This window comes from Oratosquilla oratoria, chromosome 6 (genome assembly GCF_046742065.1).
Source record: "Oratosquilla oratoria isolate Oo_2021 chromosome 6, ASM4674206v1, whole genome shotgun sequence".
In the NCBI taxonomy this organism is placed as follows: domain Eukaryota; kingdom Metazoa; phylum Arthropoda; class Malacostraca; order Stomatopoda; family Squillidae; genus Oratosquilla; species Oratosquilla oratoria.
Window position 1 is genome coordinate 60,077,222 of NC_134782.1, and position 20,722 is coordinate 60,097,943.

The window sequence follows — 20,722 nt, forward strand, 5'->3', positions numbered from 1 at the left end:
CAAATATGTTTCTATATTAAAGGAAGGACTCATTCCAATATTCTCCAGTGGTAGAATGAGTAAAAATGTCTTCCTATTTATGGAAGATGGAGCTCCTTGTCACACTGCTCAAGCAACACAAAATTGGTTGAGTCAGAATGGGATCAGGAAACTTCCATGGTCAAGACAGTCCCCGTATATGAACCCTATTGAATACCTCTGGGTCATAATAGACTGAAACTTTACAAAAAGAACAGGAAACCATCTTCAAGGCCCGAACTCTTAGGATTACTACGGGAAACATGGCAAGAAATCCCTCAAGATGATATTTGTGAACTAATCACTAGCATGCCTAGAAGGGCCCTTGCATTGAAAAAGCAAAGGGGATGTCAACCAAGTATTAGTTATTCACATTGTGACCATTTATAAGCACTTTAATTGTATCAGTTGCGTGTTTGATAAATTAAACAATTTCTCTTGGTGTCCATTCAATTCTGTCATGTCTGTGTATAGATGGTACTTTGATGCAAAGAAGAGAAGGGGTAGGGGATGGGGGGAGTAGAGAGTGGTTGTGTGTGAATATTTTGATGCAGCCCAAAGGGATTTCTCCGTCTTCTCTATTTTCTGGATGAGGGGATGGAGAGGGGGAGTCACTAATTAATTGAAGTATCCTTGCTGTGGATGTACTGTGTCTTGCTGCATTACTTCTGCCCCAGGGCAGTGAGTGGGAGACAGGGATGACCCGTCATCCATGAGGAGCTAAAATAAGAGGGAGGAAAGAGTGGTGGATGGGAGTGGAATGGGTGGTTGTGGGTACATGCCATTTGACTTGGCTACCCCCATTAGAAGGGGGAAAGAACCCTTGGTATATAGATAGGTAATTATTATTATTGTTATTATTTTCATTATCATTATTATTAACCTCTTCAATAAGAGTCAAATTCATACGCGAAGCATCAGATACCTAATGTACAATGCATCACACTACTTGCGTTATAGAATATAAAGCCACTTCTGTATTACTTGTTCTCTTTCACTCTGAGTAATAATAAACACAGAAAACATTATCAAACCAGTTCACAGAATTCGAGGGTCACTCAGCTACAACTACAAAATAAATATAATCAAAACACCAATGCCAGCATTCTCATGTACCCACTCACACCTCGTGATGCCTACATAGGCATCATCGTATCAAAGAGGTTAATATAATTATTACTACTGTTATTATTTATATTATCGTCATTAGCTGGTGAATTCTGTATGGTGATGAATAATAACAACAAAAATTTCTAAGGTACATACATACATATACCAAGGGTTTTTTCCCCATACAAGGGAGGTAGCCTAAGTCAAAAGGCATAATTCCACTCCCACCTATTTCATCCCCACCCACTCCACTCCCATTTACTAACCCTCCTTCCCTCTTTTCTTGGCTCCTCCTGGATGATGGGTCATCTAAGTTTCTAAGGTAGTTAAAAAATAATGTTGCTGTGTACTTAAATTCTTCATAGTATCTTAGAATGACAAAATGACACTATCCATATATTATCTTTAACAGGAGTAATCATGGCAAGAAATTTAGAATATCAGCCCTGGATGAAACACTTGATGGATCATTATGGGAAAATAGTCTCTTGTCTCGCTGTGAACTTGTAGAGACTCTGGGAGACCTTGATAATGAGATTGCTGAATATATTCTTGACAAAGAATCAAGTGACAATATTCCTTCACACATGATTAAAGAAGCATTGAGGAGAGTAACAATCAGTCAGGTCAGATGCATATACTTTTTTCATCATCTGAAAAATATTTTAAACACGTAAAGTCTTAATGTCTTGTGGACCACCTCTTGGTAAATTTATTGGATGAAGTGATAATAGTTATTGGCTTAATAATCAAATTAATAATTAGTCTTTTAGTTGTTGAATTGTTTATTTTTCACTATAAGTAGATGTTAATCATATGTTTAATGATGCTGGAAACTTGAGCATGAAATAATGATTATTTAAAAAGAAATTACATAGATTATTATAGTTTTAACACACACACACACATAAAACTCCACCACTAATTACATCAGTCACCTCTGATTCAGTTACAAATGCAGTGTCCTCTGCAAACAACAAGTTTATCTCCCAGTTGTCACTCTCACTCACCAGCTCCAGACCTTGCTCATCTTTTTTGTGTTCACCTCCTACATCACCTCATCCATGTACATGTTGAACAACCAAGGTGACGTTACACATCCTTGGCACAGCTCTACCTTCACTTCAGACTATCTATATTTTCCATTCCCTACCATCACACCTACCTACCTCAGATGAGAGGGAGGGTGGGAGGGGTGTGGAGTGTATTTAGGGATGAAATGGGTGGGAGTGTTTTTATGCCTTTCCCTTTTTGGCTACCTCCCTTGGAAGGGGGAAAAAGCCTTGGTATATGTATGTACCATCACACATGCTTTATTATTCAATAAAAACTTATGGCTGCCCACAACATACTTAGCCCTATCCCATACATCCACAACACCTCTGTCAACCTTGTTATGCATTTCTCTGAATCCATAAAAGCCCAGAGGACATCCTTACCTTTTCCCAAAAACTTCTCTAATACCTGCCTTACTATAAGATTAGGTCTGCAACCCTCATCCTTTCTTATGCCCACACTGCTTTTCCCCAATGACTCCCTGTGTTGCTCTCTAATTCCTCTTAGTTCACCCCCCATATGCCTTACCAACCATACTTTACAAACTGATCCCTCTAAATCTACTACATTCATATTTGTCACCTTTTCCTTTGCATAGTGGAATTATACATACACTCCTCCAGTCCTTTAGACACATTAAACTATTTCACTGGCCAATCCACAAAAAATTGTCATCATACACTCTACCCATTTAACCTAGATGCCTTACCAGCTATCATAACTTTCAATGCTCTTTGTATTTGTTCTTTTCCTGTAATCCTATCATGTTCCTCTTCCATCATAGTCATTTTCCTGGCATCTTCTACTACCATGACGAAACTCTTTCTAACTTCTACATTCAATATTCCCAGAAATACTCTACCTATCTTCCCCTTACCACCTCCACTTACATTAGCATCTGTCCATCCGCACTCTTTACCTTTTCCTTTCTACATGACTCACTGCAGTTGTTATACTTATAATTACCCTCAAATAATTAATAATACTTAATACTTTTCAGGCAGGACTACCCATATTACTTGGAAGTTCTTACAAGAACATGGGAGTTCAGCTGTTAATGGATGCAGTTATTGATTATCTTCCATCACCTTTAGAACAACACCATCCTGGGACTGAACTATATAAACCACACTTATGTGCCATGGCATTCAAAATCATACATAATAAACAAAGAGGTGGAATTCTTACATTTATGAGAATATATTCTGGAACTCTAGAGAAAGTGAGTTTGTCATTATAAAGTATTCTGAACTTTATTGTCTGTGTATATTTTTACTGTTGGGTAGCCATGCCATTCTTATGGGTTGTTTGTCTGCTCTGATTAAATTTTCTTTATACTAACCAAAGCTTGGACTTGTTAATGATTTCATTATATCAGGTGGCCCAAAAATCACTTAGAGATTTTAATTTCTATTAATTGCTTTATTATTACAAATACATGTATGGAATTTTAATATAGTCTAGAGGATATAATGGATATTAATTTGCTCTAGTCCTTTTTGATCAATGCATAAGCATTACACATGAAAAATTACATCTTTTAAATATGATCTATTTTGAGCTTCACATATCCATGCCCTTTTCAAAACATGTTCCATGACAGCTTCAAGGGTCTCATGGAACAGTTCTTTGATTCCACTTGTGATATTCTCCTTCAATTGCTCCAGGGTTTCTGGTTCGTTGACTTACACCTTCTCGAGATACCCTCACGAGAAAAAGTTAAGGCTGGTCAAGTTTGAGGAACATGATGGCCAGTTGACATTGCAGAGTTGATTCTTTGTCCAAAATATTGCATCAGCAACTGTATTATCTCTTGTGGCATGAGCAGTTGCTGATGCAATGTTCTGGACAAAGAATTATCTTTCATTACAGTGAGTCCTCCTTATACGGTAATTCTTTATCCAGTAAATTCACAGTTACGGTATTTGGTAATTACTACCCTCGATTCTATTTACAGTAAGAAAAATTCACAGATATGGTATCTGCTAGATATTTTGAAGAGGAAAGAGCAGGGAGAAGGTACGTCTGCCATATTCTATTATTACATGTCATAATGGGTTCAGTATACGGTAATTTCAATTTGCAGTAAGGTTTTCAGGAACACATATGTACCATATAATGAGGACTTACTGTGCTGCAATATCAACTGGCCATCACATTCCCCAGACTTGACCAACCTTGACTTCATCTTGTGGGGGTACCCCCAAGGAGAGAGTGTATGTCAACAAGCCAGAATCTTTGGAGCAATTGAGGGAAAATATCACTAGGTAAACCAGGGAATTGGACCATGAAGCCCTTGAAGCTGTCATGAAACATGTTTTGCGAAGGGCACGGATGTGTACAGCTGAAAAGGGATACTATATAAAAGATGCCATTTTTCATTTGGAAGCTCGCTGGCTGAGCGGGTCAGGGCGTCATTACTTGCGACGTAGGTCGAGGTGAGGGCGGTTCGAATCCTGCCACTGGTGAAGTTGAACTAAGGGCATGGTTCATCAAATTCCATGCTACAAAGCCCTCTATGAGGGGCACCGTCCTAGCCTTCCGATAGGGGGGAGTGTGTGACGTTAAACAAACCATTTTTCATTTGCAATTGTTGATCAAAAAGGACTATGGCAAATTAATGTCCATTGTCTCTGCTATTTTATTACGGTTCCATACATGTATTTGTAACAGTAAGGCAGTTATGAAAAATTAAAACTCCTCAGTGACTTATGGTCCACCCTGTTGGGTATTTGATATGCAATTATAAAAAATGAGGCCTAGGAATTTTGGGATTCTGATCCCAAGATATCATGTGAATGGTAAAATGATCAGTACATATATACAATATATACATACATACCAAAAGGCCTTTTCCATCCTATAAGGAAATGGCCAAGTCAAAGCATCCACCCACCCTACAACCACCAAAACCCAATAATTGTCCCTTCTACCTGAGCACTCTGCACAAATCAAAGACAATGCAGCAAGACAGCATTTCTATAGCAGGATGACTCTCCCCTCCATTCCCTTAAGAAATTGACAAAGCAGACAAGAAGAACATACCTTCAGACTACATCATTTCCTCATCCATTTACTATCACTCTATTTACTTCTGTCTTGTGCACTCTTCTGTGCTCTAAGAAAGGAACTATTTAAGACAATACTACAGTCTTTAGAATTATTCTGTGTGTATCCTAGTGGTATATCAGTATGTATATTGATTCTGTACATTTTTTCTAATTTTTTCCAGGGTCAGAGGGTTTTCAATGTCAATCAAGAAACAAGTGAAAAGATTGGAAATGTGATGATTGCATATGCCGATGACCTTCAGGAGGTATCAGCTGTTGACCAAGGAAATGTAGTAGTGGTCACTGGACTCAAGGTAAGTTGATGACTCTGTTGTAGGTCTTTTGTATGGAAGTTGCATACTAAAAATTTATAAATTATACAATACAATTTTACTTTTTTTTTTATTATTATGGAGGAAAAGGCCTATTGGTGTATATATGCATGTTGAAATATGTGATTTTGGATTGAGGTGTCCTGCTATTAATCTGAAATATGCATCTAATTTTAGAAGAACATGTTTGCTACCACAATCTTTGTAATATACAGAACATTTCATGACATTGTGGTGAGCATGAACAAAAACATTAATTTGTTTTGCTAGTATTTATTAATCTATTTCTATGGAGAATGGTTGTATATGGATGATGTTGTGATGCATGAGGTGGAATGGGTGGGGGGATGGGGGGTGAGGTAGTATGTGTGAGAAAAATTTGATGCAGCCCGAAGGGATTTCTCCCTGTCTTCTCCATTTTTGCATGAGGGAACAGAGGGGGGGGGGTCGCCGATTTAATGAAGTGGCCTTGCTGTGGATGTGCTGTGTTTTGCGACACTGTCTCTGACCCAGGGCAGTGGACAAGATGCAGGGATGACCCGTCATCCAGGAGGAGGGGAGTGGAGTGTATTAGGGATGAATGGGTGGGAATGGTTTTTATGCCTTTTTCTTTTTGGCTACCTCCCTTGTAAGGGGGAAAAAGCCTTTGGTATATGTATGTATGTATGAATACTATAGTAAATGTATGAGTATTTACCTAAAAGTATGTACCTAATTGTAATATACAGTCATGTTTTGACTTATGAATGAGTCCAGGATCTCATTTTCTAGTTGAAAATTTTGTAAATTGAACATAGTCAGAAATACATTCATCCCTTATGGTGAGCATTATATAATATTTTAAACTGAATCATATTGATTGCACATCCACAGCCTTGCTGTGGATGTGCTGTGTCTTGTGACTGCTTCTCACTCAGGGCAGTGGGTGAGATGCAGGGATGACCTATCATCCAGGAGGAGTCAAGATAAGAGGGAGGGAGGGGGTGGATGGGAGTGGAGTATGTGGGGATGGAATGGGTGGGAATGGATTTTATGCCTTTGTTTTTTGGCTACCTCCCTTGTATGGGAGAAAGAGTCTTTGGTATATGTATGTATCTATATTGATTGTACAGAATAATTACTTAATGTTAGAGTGGGCTATATAAAATAGAAATGTGGTAAATTAAGAGGAATGTCATTGTTGCTTTGGAGGCAAAATGTGTTCAGTCAGTATCACCATTGACACCACTGCTAACATAACATTTCCATTACCATTTAGTTTTTGAAGCCTTTGGATAGGTAAGGATAATTTAGATATTGCCAAATATTGGCCAGGACTTAACGAATGCCAACAACAGTACTAGTCAAATGTACTTGGATATCAGTGACAGTGATGTTAGTGGGGGTACTCACTTTTGTTTTGTAAACAAAATATGTTTCATCAGTATCGCCTTAATTATCACCACTAATGCATCTCCATTGCTATATAGCTTTGTGGTCTTCAGCCACAGTCTGACACTTGCCCTCCAGACTGGGCCTAAAATCTCCATTAACCTCAACTGTATTTCTTAACTTTTTTACACATAGGGAGCTGACAACCAGCAACCACTCCCCTCCTCCTACCACTTTCTGCCAGTTATATAGAAACAGTCCTATACTGATACATAACAGACAACAATCCAAAGTTTCTTCCCAGAAAGATCTGTGGGAAATTAAAGGAATTTTACCAGCCATTGTAGGATTGCAGTGAAACTCAAGGCAACAATTGACTTTTTACATGCCTAACGACACTGTGCTTGTAGTAGGATCAAAGGAGGGATTGAGGAAGTTAGGGACGGAGTTTGGGAAGGTGTGCAAAAGAAGGAAGTTTAAGATAAATGTTGGTAAAAGTAAGGTGATGAGATGTACAAAGGGAAAAAGTGACAGCAGACTGGAAGTGAATATTAAGGGAGAGAGACTGGAGGAAGTGGATAGTTTTAGATACTTGGGTGCAAATGTGGTGGGAAGGGAGGAGAGGAGGTAGAGGTAGAATGCAGATTGAGAGAAGCAAGTAAATGCCTCGGGGGATTAAAGAGTGTAATGAGAAATAGATATTAGGGAATGGATGCTAAGAGAAGATTGTATGGAGTGATTCTGCCAACAGCACTGTATGGGGGAAGAAACATGGAACATATGAGAAGAGGAGTTTGAATGTATTTGAGATAAGGTGCCTGAGAAGTATGATAGGGGTTATTAGGCTGGATAAATTGAGAAATGAATAGGTGAGGAGGAGAACGGGGGATGGAAAGCAGGTTGGGAGATAGGGTTGATGAGAGAGTATTGGGATGGTTTGGACACATGGAAAAATGGGCGAAGAAAGATTAGTAAAATGAGTGAAGAAAGATTAGTAAAAGAGGTGTGGAAGGAGTGAACATGAGGTGGCAACCAAGGATGAGACGGATGGGTGGGTTAAAAGGGGCATTGAGAAAGAGGGGAATGTCTGTTGAGGAAGGACAAGAGAAGACAGAAGATTGGAGTGAATGTTAAATGGTTGTGTATGGATGATATTGTGATGCATGGAAGGGAGTGGGTGGGGGATGAGGGGTGAGGGAGTATGCGTGAAAAATTATTTGACGCAGCCCAAAGGGATTTCAACCCTGTCTTTTCTTTTTCTGGATGAGGGGATGGATAAGGGGGGGTTGCCAATTAAATGAAGCGGCCTTGGTCTAGATGTGCTGTGTCTTGTGACACTGCTACCCAGGGCAGTGGGCAAGATGCAGGGATGACCCATTATTCAGGGGGAGCCAAGATAAGAGGGAGGGAGGGGAGGTGAATGGGAGTGGAGTATGGGGAGATGGAATGGGTGGGAGTAGATTTTGTGCCTTTGTGTTTTGGCCACCTCCCTTGTAAGGGGGAAAAAAACATTTGATATATGTATGTATGTTATTAGTATTCATGACGGACTGGTTGAAGTTAATGCATCATTTTAGAGTACCTAGGTCCTCATCATTACTTGAATACTGTGTTCATTTTTGGTCCCCATATCTTATAAAAGACAGAGACAAATTAGAAAGGGTACAACATAAAATCACTAAAATGATCCCTTGTTTACATAATATACCCTATGAAGAGCATCTAAGTGAACTTGATTTATTTAAAAATTTTCATGGCTTTGTTAATATGAACATAGATGATTATTCTATTGTCACAAGAAGTAATGGTTACAAAACAGTCTATAAGTGATCAAACACCAATATAGAAAAAATAAAACATTGTAAATGTTTGGAACAGACTACCTGTTCATGTTGGAAATTCAAACATGATTGACACTTTTAGAAAATGACTAGATAAATATATGAAATCCAAACACAATCTAACTTATTTCTCAGCATCATGAGCTAATACACTTAAATCAATTCAATGGTTCTTAACCATTTCCACTGGTTACATTCCCTCTCAATTCGCAAGCAACATCATAAGGACCAATTGGTCCATTGCAGTTTGCATCTCCTTTGTATTACTCATACCACTTATCTTTTATATGTTTGTTTTAGTAATCATTACTGATTGATTAGAATTAATGTATCTTTCATGTATGTAGTGATAAAAATTTAAACTAGAATAAAGACAGCCATATGCTTAGTCATAAGAAATAACATATATTTATGACTGTTTATCAGTTTTTCAAATTAATCTTATGATTTTTGTGGTGTTTTTGTAGGTAACCACTACAGGGGATACAATTGTAGAGAGTCATTCAGTTGCTAGCAGTGTCCAGAGAAAGAGCAGTAGCAAGGCAGGAGATTCTCACCTTCTACTTGGGGTGCAAGTGCCAGATCCAGTGTTCTTCTGTTCTATTGGTTTGTTATTATGTACTCTTTTATGAAGTATCTCATAATGTGTTACCTTTTAGTGTCCACAGGTATCTTCATGATAAATACGCTCATCGCCTGTTAACACTAGAATTTTAATTAACAGGAGATAGGAAGCCAAAAGATGAGTTTTATAGACAAAGTAGATATAGGTTTGGAAAAGCAAAGACTGTATTACAACTTTAAGGAAAGTCTTTGATGAAGGAGATTGGATAAAACTCCCAAACTCAAGAAAAAGAGTGAAATCTCACTAAGCTTCTACTGTATTTTGAGTATAGTTTTGATTCAGTTTAACATCACATGGTTCTCGTGAAAATAAATAACATTACAAAAAAAATGCAAAATTGTAGCTGTGCATGGCGATTGTTCTTTAATTCATTTCTGCAGGATGTTCAAGTTCTAAAAAGTTTGAGTTCAACAGCAGTTTTTTCTTTGAATTTGAACATTAATGTAAAATACAATACACTAGAATTGTTCCTTATTAATTTTTTTATATTTCAGTTGTAAGAAAGTGGTTAAATTTTTCTAGTATAATATCTTCTTATTTAAACATATGTATAAAATACAGTACTCAGTGGTACAACTGTCTTTGTGATCAAGTTCCAAGAAAAGTTCAACTTCTAGGGCAAAAATTATATAAAAGATAAAGAAATAATTCAAATTCCAAGTTGTTTGACCTCTGGGACCTTCAAGTTTTAAAGTACTACTGTAATTTGTTTATTCTAGATTCTAGGTGCTCATTTGTGGACAGTCATCACTGTATGACAGAATTATCAACACAAAAAATTAAAATTTCTTTGCAGAGGCTCCTTCATCATCACAGCAGAAAACCTTAGAACTTGCACTAGCAAATTTGCAGCGTGAGGACCCAAGTCTGAAGGTCTCTGTTAGTGAGGATACAGGGCAAACTGTTTTAGCAGGTGAGAAGGAGGAACCATTTATTCTGTATAAATCCTCCCAGGTACTTTTACATTTTTTTCCACACAAAATATGACATTTAGGTATGTGATTTAAAAGCAGTGTTTGGACTAATAACAAATATTTGCAAGTGGTGGTCCCAGTAGATGAACATCAGAATCATATTTCTGCTTTCCATCTTCAAAATTTCACCATCCTTACCTCTGTTCAGAGATGATACCCCCATGGGGTTGACATTTGGCATTTGGCTTGGGTACAAGATCTCTCCAAGAACTTCAACTTCATTTTCTTAACCTTTTCTTGTCTCCTACTCCTACTACTGTAAGTTAGTCACATAGAAACTGTCCCAGACTTATACAGCACAAGCATATACAGGTACTCCTCGTTTAACGACCTACTCGGTTAACGACAACTCGGAGTAACGATGGGCTTTATGACGTCGTTTAACGTAAATCTCCCGAAGTTACGACGTAGTGTATGATAATTAAGTTGGCTGAGGCAAATTTGTATGATGTTATAAATGAACTTGTATGGTGGATATTAGCTGTGAGGTAAAGTGTTCTGAAGCTTAGGTCTACATTACCATCCTGCAAGCTGCAAAATCTACCTGGGGTACAGTGTATACCGGTAGTGGTAAATTTTTAGTTTCGACCATGGGCGCAATATAACAATAGAAAATTAATTATTAATTTTGTAAATTATAATGTATCAACGTAATATGCAATTTTGTGAGCGGAAATGAAAAAAAAAATGCTAAAACAGATTTCGTAAGTAACGAAGTCATGTCGGACGAATGGTACACCATGTTTGTTATGATAGATGCCGATGTCGAAGAAATGTAAGGATGATAAATTAATTCGTCTAACCTAAACTAAACTAACCTAACTTATGTTTAATAAATCATTACCTGCAAATTAAATGTCATCTGGCTCGTCCTCGTTGTCGTCGTCATGAGAGACGTTGGCAGACGACAAGATGGCGTCCCGAGCCTATGCTACCGACTTCGTTAATTAGCATATTTTCTTGTAGCAAGGTATTTTTTTACTTTCATTTCCACCCACAAAATTGCATATTACGTTGATACATTTTAATTTACAAAATTAATAATTAATTTTCTATTGCTATATTGCGCCCATGGTCGAAACTAAAAAAATACCCCGGTATTCATTATGGAATGTCAGCATACGCGGATTTGGTCATATACGGTAATTTTAGGAACCTAACCACTGTAAATAAACAGTAAATAAAGCTTTAATGTACTGTATAAAAGAGGGAAAATACACGAAAATAAAGATACATGTATTGCTGGACATTGTACATACAGTACATGTACGTATATGTATACACTTTCGCTTAACGACCAATTCGGTTAACGACAGCGCGCTGGTCCCAATTGTCGTCGTTAAACGAGGAGTACCTGTACTGTACAGTGGAACTTTAGATAATGAACTTAATCTGTTCCATGACTCTATTCTTAAACTGAAACATTCTTTAAGTAAAATAATTACAGCAGACACACCAAAAGCACTACTGAGCCAGTGGGATTATGTGTACAGGCATATGCACATATGCCCTGAAGTATCATTTGTTAATGGAGACAGAAATTTTTCACAAAACTTATTCGTTAACTGATTTGTTTGTTGTTGTTGTTGTTGTTGTTGTCGTTCCCTAGACTGTCTGTCCGAGCAGTCCCGTCTCCCCAAGGAAGGCCACAGCCGAAACTGGGTTTTCCCACAAATCCTTTATAGAGTGTATGTTGTGTTGTTTGCGTGCATGATTGTGTATAATGCAGTCTTCCATTATGTGTTGTATGGTATGGGGTGAAGTGTTACATCCTGGGCAGCTGTTCACAACACGGTCGTCCAGCCTCTTCTGGTAGCTTAGAAGTGCTGGGTGGTGACCGCATCGCAGTCTGGCCAAGTGGACTCTGTCCTTACGTGGGAGAGAGGATTCAGAAGGGTGGATATCAGGGGGTCTGGCATGCAGCAGTGTGTTGTCTTTCAGTGTGTTAATGGAGCGGTGAGTGATATGATTATGAATATGTTTCCGGAGGCTGGTATTTGGTGGTTGTGGAGGAAGAGAAGAGAGTATCTGTGTGTAATAAAGGTCTTTGGGTGTAGTTTTAATGTTTCTTGGTGTGTGTGTGGGTGTTCTGCTATGTAGTGTAGCGGGTGTGATGTGTTTGTGGTGGCTGCAGCAAGTGTTTGTGTGCCTCTCATGTCGAGGTGGTCCTTGACTTTGAGGACTTTTGTTTCATGGTGTAAATGGTCTGTAGGTGATGTATTTGTGCAGCCTGTAATTGTTTTTAGGGCTTTGTTTTGTATGATTTGAAGGGTGTTGTGGTGTGTCTCACTGAGATTAGGAGCCCATGCAGGACTCGCATAATTCATCACTGAGCGTATGCATTGTTTGTATATTGTTATATTAGTTTCTTTGTTTTGTCCAAATGTTGTTCCAGTGATTGACTTAAGTGCGTTAAGTCTAGGTGTGCATTTGTGTGTGTGATTTGTTTGTTAAATGGGGTGCTTGTTATTAGGTCATAAAAGGTGGATAAAATGGGATGAAGTGATGGGACTAGGCACACACACGCACCAAGGGCTTTTCCCTCATATAAGGGAGGTAGCCAAGTTGAAATGCATGTACCTACTCTCGCCCATTCCACTCATTGTTTCCTCTCCATTCATTTGGAGGTGCTCGCTGGCCTAGCAGGTAATGGCATTGCTACTTGCAATGGAGGTTGATATGATGGTGGTTTGAACCCTGCCACTGGTGAGTTGAACCAAGGGCATGGTTCATTAGATTCAGTGCTACAAAGTCATCTGTAAAGGTCAGCGTCCTAGCCTCCTGATAGGAGGGAGTTTTGTGACATTAAACCAAATTATCCCCATCTAGGGTATTGGCTGCATTTTATTCAGTGGTATAATTTGCTTAGTAACATGCAGCCAATACTTTAGGGACTATATATGGTAGATAGATAGATAGATAGATAGACTTTATTTGGCAATGAATCAATATACATGAAGTGCAAATAATGACAAGAATACATAGTTCGGAATAATAAATGCAAATTGCCGAGGATAACACAAAAAGCATGTACGCTTATTTCCATTGTGGTCCTCATCAGATTATTATTCTACACTAAGTCACACTGACAACATACATAGGGGGTTACGGGGACCAGAGACAATCATGTGTAATACCAGTCAGAACACATACCACCCAGCACTTCTAAGCTACCAGAAGAGGCTGGACGACCGTGTTGTGAACAGCTGCCCAGGATGTAACACTTCACCCCATACCATACAACACATAATGGAAGACTGCATTATACACAATCATGCACGCAAACAACACAACATACACTCTATAAAGGATTTGTGGGAAAACCCAGTTTCGGCTGTGGCCTTCCTTGGGGAGACGGGACTGCTCGGACAGACAGTCTAGGGAACGACAACAACAACAACAACAACATATGACACATAAACATTGTTATAGTTTTGCTAATATTACTAAAATGTTTGTACACATAGGAATATTGAGACCAAAAATTTGAGCACCATCATAAAAAGGAACATTGCATTAAGCAAAGGAACAACAACTTAATGTTAAACTGTAACAAAACAGTATGAGTGAGTACTATATCAGAGTAGTACCATTAATGATATACTGCATTATTCTACAGCTGTATCAACATGTATGAGTGAGTACTATATCAGTGTACCTATATGGATCAGAGCCACACATTACTTTGTCATGTTAGAGGAAATCTCTATTCATAGAGAAATGATGCTACTTTATTGTACTGTGACTACCCCTCCATTATGCTGTACCTCCCCCTCTTAATACTGTCTTCTACCATTTCTCTGAGTATATATTTCCATTTTTGCCTCTGTCCCCTGTGGTCTGGGAAAGAAAGAATGCTGCCACCAAGCTTTCCCATTCGGGTCATAAAAGGTGGATAAAGCGGAATGGAATGATGGGACTAGGCATCCTGCTCTCTGTAACCTTATGTGGAAAACTCCTACAAGAAGTCAAGGCATAAGAGGCCTGGGAGGAGTTTTCCAATTAAAACCCTAAGGTTTGGGTCTTTTAATGTGTGTGGATGTGGTACAGAGAGGGGGGGTCGCCGATTTAATGAAGCGGCCTTGCTGTGGATGTGCTGTGTCTTGCAACACTGCCTCTGACCCAGGGCAGTGGACAAGATGCAGGTGATGACCCATCATCCAGGAAGTGGAGGGGAGTGGAGTGTATTAGGGATGGAATGGGTGGGAATTGTTTTTATGACTTTTTCTTTTTGGCTACCTCCCTTGTAAAGGGGAAAAAGCCTTTGGTATATGTATGTATGTTGTCCGAAGCCCATGCTTGTGATCGATTTTAGTGTGTTCATTTTCTTGATGATTTTTCCTATCATATCTGATGTGCAAGCTAAAGCTTTTATGAGTATCATAAGCAAGGTATAATATTATAGAATTTTATTTCAATAGGAGGGTTTGGATGTTTAATTTCAAGGTTGGGTGTTTTCTTATTCACCAAGATCTTAATTGCCTTTTAATTTAGTTTAGTTCATATTTTATTTATCTTTTTACTTATGTTATTTATTTTATTAATATATATATTTTTTCATCTTTATTTTCTTTTCTTTTTAGGGTGGCTATCTCATGTGTGTAATTAGGGTTATATTTTTTCTGCAGCCTCTTGGATTGTGCCTTTTGCTTGCTTTCAGAATGGTCACTGCTTCTTCATCTACTACTTTATGGTTGAGAACTGGTCTGTGCTAAAGGTCTCTAAAATTTTCTCTATATCCTCTGTGTATTCTTGCCATTTTGTTTCTTTCTTAGTTTAAGGATGTTCTTTTGTACATAGATTTGTATTTTTCCTTCTAATTCAATGGGGACTTTTAATGGGAAGTGGTCTGAGTAGGAATCATATACAGTTTCCCAAGCTGTTTGTGCTTGTTAAGAGGGAACATTGTTATGTCATGAGACATTCTTTGTTGGTTATGTTGAGGGTAATTTATCATACATGCTAATGATAAGATATAATTTACTGTGTTCCACAGGCATGGGAGAACTGCATTTGGAAATAGTGCGTGATCGGATCTTTAAAGAATACAAAGTAGAAGCAGACCTTGGTACTCTGCAAGTTGCCTATAGAGAAACAGCTGATTCCAACTGCAAACTTGAACATGTTATCAACAAAACCATTGGTATGTTCAAAATAATTATAATTTTTATTTCTTTTTTATTTACTATATTGTATGAGGTTTCTTATGTTTGAATAAAGTGAGAGATGAGGAAATGAGGAGGAAAGCAGGGGTGGAAAAGGAGTTGACAGATAGGAGTGATGAAAGAGTATTGAGATGGTTTGGACAAATGGAATGAATGAGAAAAGATTAGCAAAGGAGGTGTGGAAGGCACAGGTGTCTGTCAAGCAATGAAAGGAGGGATGAGGGATGGGGGGGAGTGGTTGCATGTGAATGATATTTTGACACAGCCTGAAGGGATTCCTCTCTGTCTTATCTATTTTCTGCATGAGGCAACAGAGAGGGAAGGTCTCTGATCTTGTGAAGCATCCTTGCTGTGGATGTGCTATGTCTTGCTGCATTACTTCAAAACAGAAATGTCTCACAATGGAATACTTTGAAAGCTGTATTTCACAGCTTTTCAAGATACTGGTACAAGATTAAGAATTGCATATATTCTCACATTAAAGACTAATTCATATAAATATTCTCCATTTTAGGTTTTCCATAATTTTTTCATTAGTTGATATAATTCTTTCTTTTTGCTTCATCTATCTATCAGTATACCAAAAAGGTTCTTCGCCCTAATAAGGGAGGTAACCAGCCAAAGTATGCATCCACCTCACACACACACTCAATCCATCCCACTCATTTGTTTCCCATGTTAAAAATCTTTCAGTTCTTTGTGGATGAAAGGCCATTACTGTCCCCAACCCACTGCTTGGGTCAGAGGCAATGCAGCAAGATGCAGCACCTCCACAGCAGGACCCAACAGCTGAAGCTGGTTTACCCCCACTGTATTATAAGTAGTGATCATTCCTCCTCGTCCCCTTACAAGTATACACAGAAGATGGCGAGGCCACATCATTGTATCTTCCATTCGCAACCATTCTCCACTCACACCTATCTACTGCCTTCTTCTTTCCCTGATCAGCAGATATTCCCTATTTTGTCTCATGCTTATGCAGATTTATTTATTTCATTTTATTTTATTTTTTTACAGGTGATGTGAAGCAAGAAGTGACCCTTACTCTTTCAATAGAACCTGAAACAGACTATAAGTTCTCTTCCATTGATATTGCATATTCGAAAAGCAATCAAGAGGTAATTCCTAATATATTTCTTTTATCCCTCATATGTACCTTCTATGTGCACTATGTGTAGGTTTTACATTGATGTTCAATTGATGTTTACAGCATCTTTAATTGAACAGGGACCAGTGATGGATACCTGCTTGTGGTTGTCATGTGAAAGAGACATCAGAGAATCGTCTCTCTACCATTCATTTTCATGTCTCATTAGGACCCTCACCTCTAGTCATTGCAACTTTAGGCAACAGTTATTGATGATAATGATATGGTTTAACGTCACAAACTCCCCCCTCAGAGAGGGCTTTGTAGCGTGGAATTTAATGAACTATGCCCTTGGTTCAACTTCTCTGGTGGCAGGATTCGAACCGCCATCCCCTCGACCTTTGCCGCAAGTAACGACACCCTAACCCGCTCAGCCAGCGAGCTTCCGCTACACTTATTACTACTGATATTTTTTCTTTTATCATGCTTTATATTAGTGGCCAGAATATGTCACTCATATTAGAGACAAAATTTGAACAAGAAGAATGTACCACATAAGCAATATTTCCTGAAGGAACAAGAATATAATAGGATATAAGCCAGATAAAATTCTGGAATGTGATCTGCAATGCAAACTTCTACAACACATCTGAATGTCAGAGTAGGAAAGAGTACATTTTTAGGAACCTTTAATAAAATTTTGTGATAGTAAAGGTACATCACATACATATACGCTTTTTCCCTCTTACAAGGGAGGTAGCCAAAAAACAAAGGCATAAAAACCATTCCCACCCATTCCATCTCCACATATTCCACCCCCATCCACCCCTCTCCCTCCCTCTTTTCTTAGCTCCTCCTGGATGACAGGTCATCCTTGCATCTCGCCCACTGCCCTGGGTCAGAAGCAGTGTTGCAAGACACAGCACATCCACAGCAAGGCCACTTCATTAAATCACTAACCCCCCCTCTCCATCCCCTTATGCAGAAATGGAGAAGACAGGGAGATATCCCTTCGGGCTGTGTCAATTTATTTTTCATACATACTCCCTCACCCCCATCCCCCATCCACTCCCCCTCATCCATACACAACCATTTTCCATTCACCCCTATCTTTTGTCCTCTCCCGTCCTTCCTCATCAGACATTCCCTTCTTTCCCAATGCCCCTTTTACCCCATCCATCCATCTCATTCTTGGTCGTCCCCTCATGTTCACTCCTTCCACCTCTGCCTTCCACACCTCTTTTACTAATCTTTTTTCACTCATTCTTTCCATGTGTCCAAACCATTCCAATACTCTTTCATCAACCCTAATTCCCAACTCCCTTTCCACCCCTGTTCTCCTCACCTCATCGTTTCTCACTCTATCCAGCCTAGTAACCCTTATCATACTTCTAAGACACCTTATCTCAAACACTTTCAAACTCCTCCTCTCTTATGTTCCGTGTTTCTGCCCCAATACAGTGCTGTCAGCACAATCACTTCTTCATATAATCTCTTCTTAGCATCCATTCCCAAATGTCTATTTCTCATTACACTTTTTAATCCTCCAAGGCATTTACTTGCTTCTTTCAATCTACATTCTACCTCCACTTCCACCTCTCCCTTTCCCACCACATTCGCACCTAAGTATCTAAATCTATAGTAAAGATATTTTATCTTTAAGCTAGGTGAGCTATACATGTATATGTCTTCATTTTTTTGGGTGATTTTTAAACTGGATGACTCACATCATTAACTGTTATTCATCTATTTATTTACCTATTGCTTCTGACTAAGGGGAATGGGCAAGATGCAGGGATGACTCATCATCCAGGAGGAGCCAAGAAAAGAGAGAGGGAGGGATGGTGAATAGGAATGGAGTGTGTTGGGATGAAAGGTAAATACAACTAAGTAAATACATCTACTGTATTTGGAGAAAACAAATTTTCATCCTTGTTTTGTGGTTCTTTTATTTTTTTTCAGAACTTGAGATCTATTAAAAGACATCATCTTGCAGCTCTTAACAGGGGTGTAAAGAATGCATTATCCAATGGTCCAATTCTTGGTTTTCCTGTTGTGGATGTGAGACTGAAGCTACACTGGTTACACATTGGGCGCACAACCTCTGAGACTGTTGTTGCTAATGCAGCAGCACAGTGTGTTCATCGTGTAAGTACATAATTGATTTGAAATTTATCATAGGATTCTACATATTGCTAGTAGGCTACATTAGTTTGTAATAGTATGCATGGATATTTTCCTATGTTTAAGTACAAAGACATGATTTCATTACCATTGTCACTGTTAAGAACCAGTGAAGAATACCTGCATAGGAAGTTCTTATGGAACAGATACCAGATAGCATCATCACCAGGCAGCCCATTTAGCCCATCAACACCCTCACTTCCACTCTGACATGCAGTGATTAGATACATTTATTTTCAACAGTAGGCCAAGATTATGTGTGTGTGTTTATCAATTGTTGCCACAAGTTTCACAAAGTGGAAAACTCACAGCACCACAATGACACATCTCTCTGGGAAGAAACTTTGGACTACTGTCTGTGTTGTATTAGAGTTGGATTGTTTCTATGTCATTGGCTGAATGCTGTAGGGAAAGGAGAGTAGTCACCAGTTGTCAGTTCTCCATGTGTGAAAAAGTGCAAGAAATACAGGTGAAGTTGACAGGGAGAGATCTTAGTGAGGATTTCTCTTGCCTAGCCACTCCACAATGTGAGAAATAGCATATTTGTTAAAGGAAAAAGAGAAATCAGAAAAATTATTGTAAATTAATTGGTTACAAAATAGGACGAGGGAGTCATATGAGAGGTACAAAGAAAAGAAAAGAGAAGTAAAGTAAAAGTTAAAGGAGGCAAAGAGGAGAGCAGATGTGAAGTGGGGTAAGAGTATGACAGAAAATTTTGAAAGTAATAAAAAGATGTTTTGGAAAGAAATTAAGAGAGGAAAAGGAGGCGAATCAAGTAGAGAAGAAAAGGTAAAAGGGGCAGATGGAGAGATGATAATGGAAGAGAAGGCAGTAAGGGGAAGATGGGCAGAATATTTTAGGGAGTTTGCTAAATGTGAAGGAGGATAGGGAGGGAAAGATAGTTGCAGTGGGAAATACTAAGAAAATGACCGTGATGAGTGAGGAAAATGGAGGAGAAATAAGGAAGGATGAAGTGAAGGCAGTTGTTAAGATGATGAAAGCAGGTAAGGCACCTGGTCTGGATGGATGCCATGCAGAATGTCTAAAAAAAGGAGGTACAGTGATGGTGGACTGGCTGGTGAGGTTATTTAATGTTTGCTGGAGAGTGGGTAGAGTACCGGAGGACTGGAGGAGTGCCTGTATAGTTCCACTTTACAAGGGAAAAGGGGACAAGTGTGAATGTAGTAGTTTCAGAGGGATTAGCTTGTTAAGTGTAGTTGGGAAGGCTTATGGGAGGATCGTGATTGAGAGGATTAGGAGAGGAACAGAGGGAGTAATTGGTGAGGAACAGTGTGGATTTAGGACGGTTAGAGGTTGTGTAGATCAGATCTTTGTGGTAAGCTATAGGAAAGGGGAAGTGTTTTTTGGGCTTTTATGGATCTGGAAAAGGCTTACGATAGGGTAGACAGAAAGGCACTGTGGGAGGTTATGCAGATATATGGGATAGGAGGAAAGCTTCTAGGAGCTGTCAAGAGTTTTTATGAGAGTAGTAGAGCTTGTGTCAGGATTAGAAATGGAGAAAGTGAATGGTTCGAGGTAAAGGTGGGACTTCGTCAAGGATGCGTTATGTCACCCTGGCTGTTCAAATTATACATGGATGGGGTAATGTGAGAGATAAATGCAAGGGTAGTGGGTCAGGGATTGGAGATGGTTAAAGAAAATGGAGAAAAGTGGGAGGTGAGCCAGCTGTTGTTTGCTGACGACACTGCGCTTGTGGTAGAATCGGAGGAGGGACTGAGGAAGTTGGTGACAGAGTTTGGGAAAGTATGTGATAGAAGAAAGCTAAAGATAAATGTGGGTAAAAGTAAGGTGATGAGATGTACAAGGAGTGAAAGTGGCAGTAGACTGGAAGTGAGCATTAAGGGAGATAGACTGGAGGAAGTGGATAGTTTTAGATACTTGGGTGCAA

The 20,722-nt window shown here is 38.9% G+C and overlaps 2 protein-coding genes across 5 annotated transcripts in view; one reads left to right on the top strand and one right to left on the bottom strand.

The window, feature by feature from the left end:
• LOC143026507 (lysosomal cobalamin transporter ABCD4-like) overlaps positions 1 to 20,722 on the bottom strand; it is a 78,358-nt gene that overhangs the window by 50,496 nt on the left and 7,140 nt on the right. The window lies entirely within an intron of this gene.
• mRRF2 (mitochondrial ribosome recycling factor 2) overlaps positions 1 to 20,722 on the top strand; it is a 32,764-nt gene that overhangs the window by 9,183 nt on the left and 2,859 nt on the right. For all 4 annotated transcript variants that reach the window (XM_076187026.1, XM_076187024.1, XM_076187025.1 and 1 more), the window contains exons 6-13: positions 1,541 to 1,754; positions 3,185 to 3,406; positions 5,417 to 5,548; positions 9,246 to 9,384; positions 10,200 to 10,316; positions 15,374 to 15,520; positions 16,560 to 16,660; positions 18,592 to 18,777. In XM_076187026.1, coding sequence (XP_076043141.1) covers positions 1,541 to 1,754; positions 3,185 to 3,406; positions 5,417 to 5,548; positions 9,246 to 9,384; positions 10,200 to 10,316; positions 15,374 to 15,520; positions 16,560 to 16,660; positions 18,592 to 18,777 — 1,258 coding nt within the window. The remainder of the gene's footprint in view (positions 1 to 1,540; positions 1,755 to 3,184; positions 3,407 to 5,416; positions 5,549 to 9,245; positions 9,385 to 10,199; positions 10,317 to 15,373; positions 15,521 to 16,559; positions 16,661 to 18,591; positions 18,778 to 20,722) is intronic.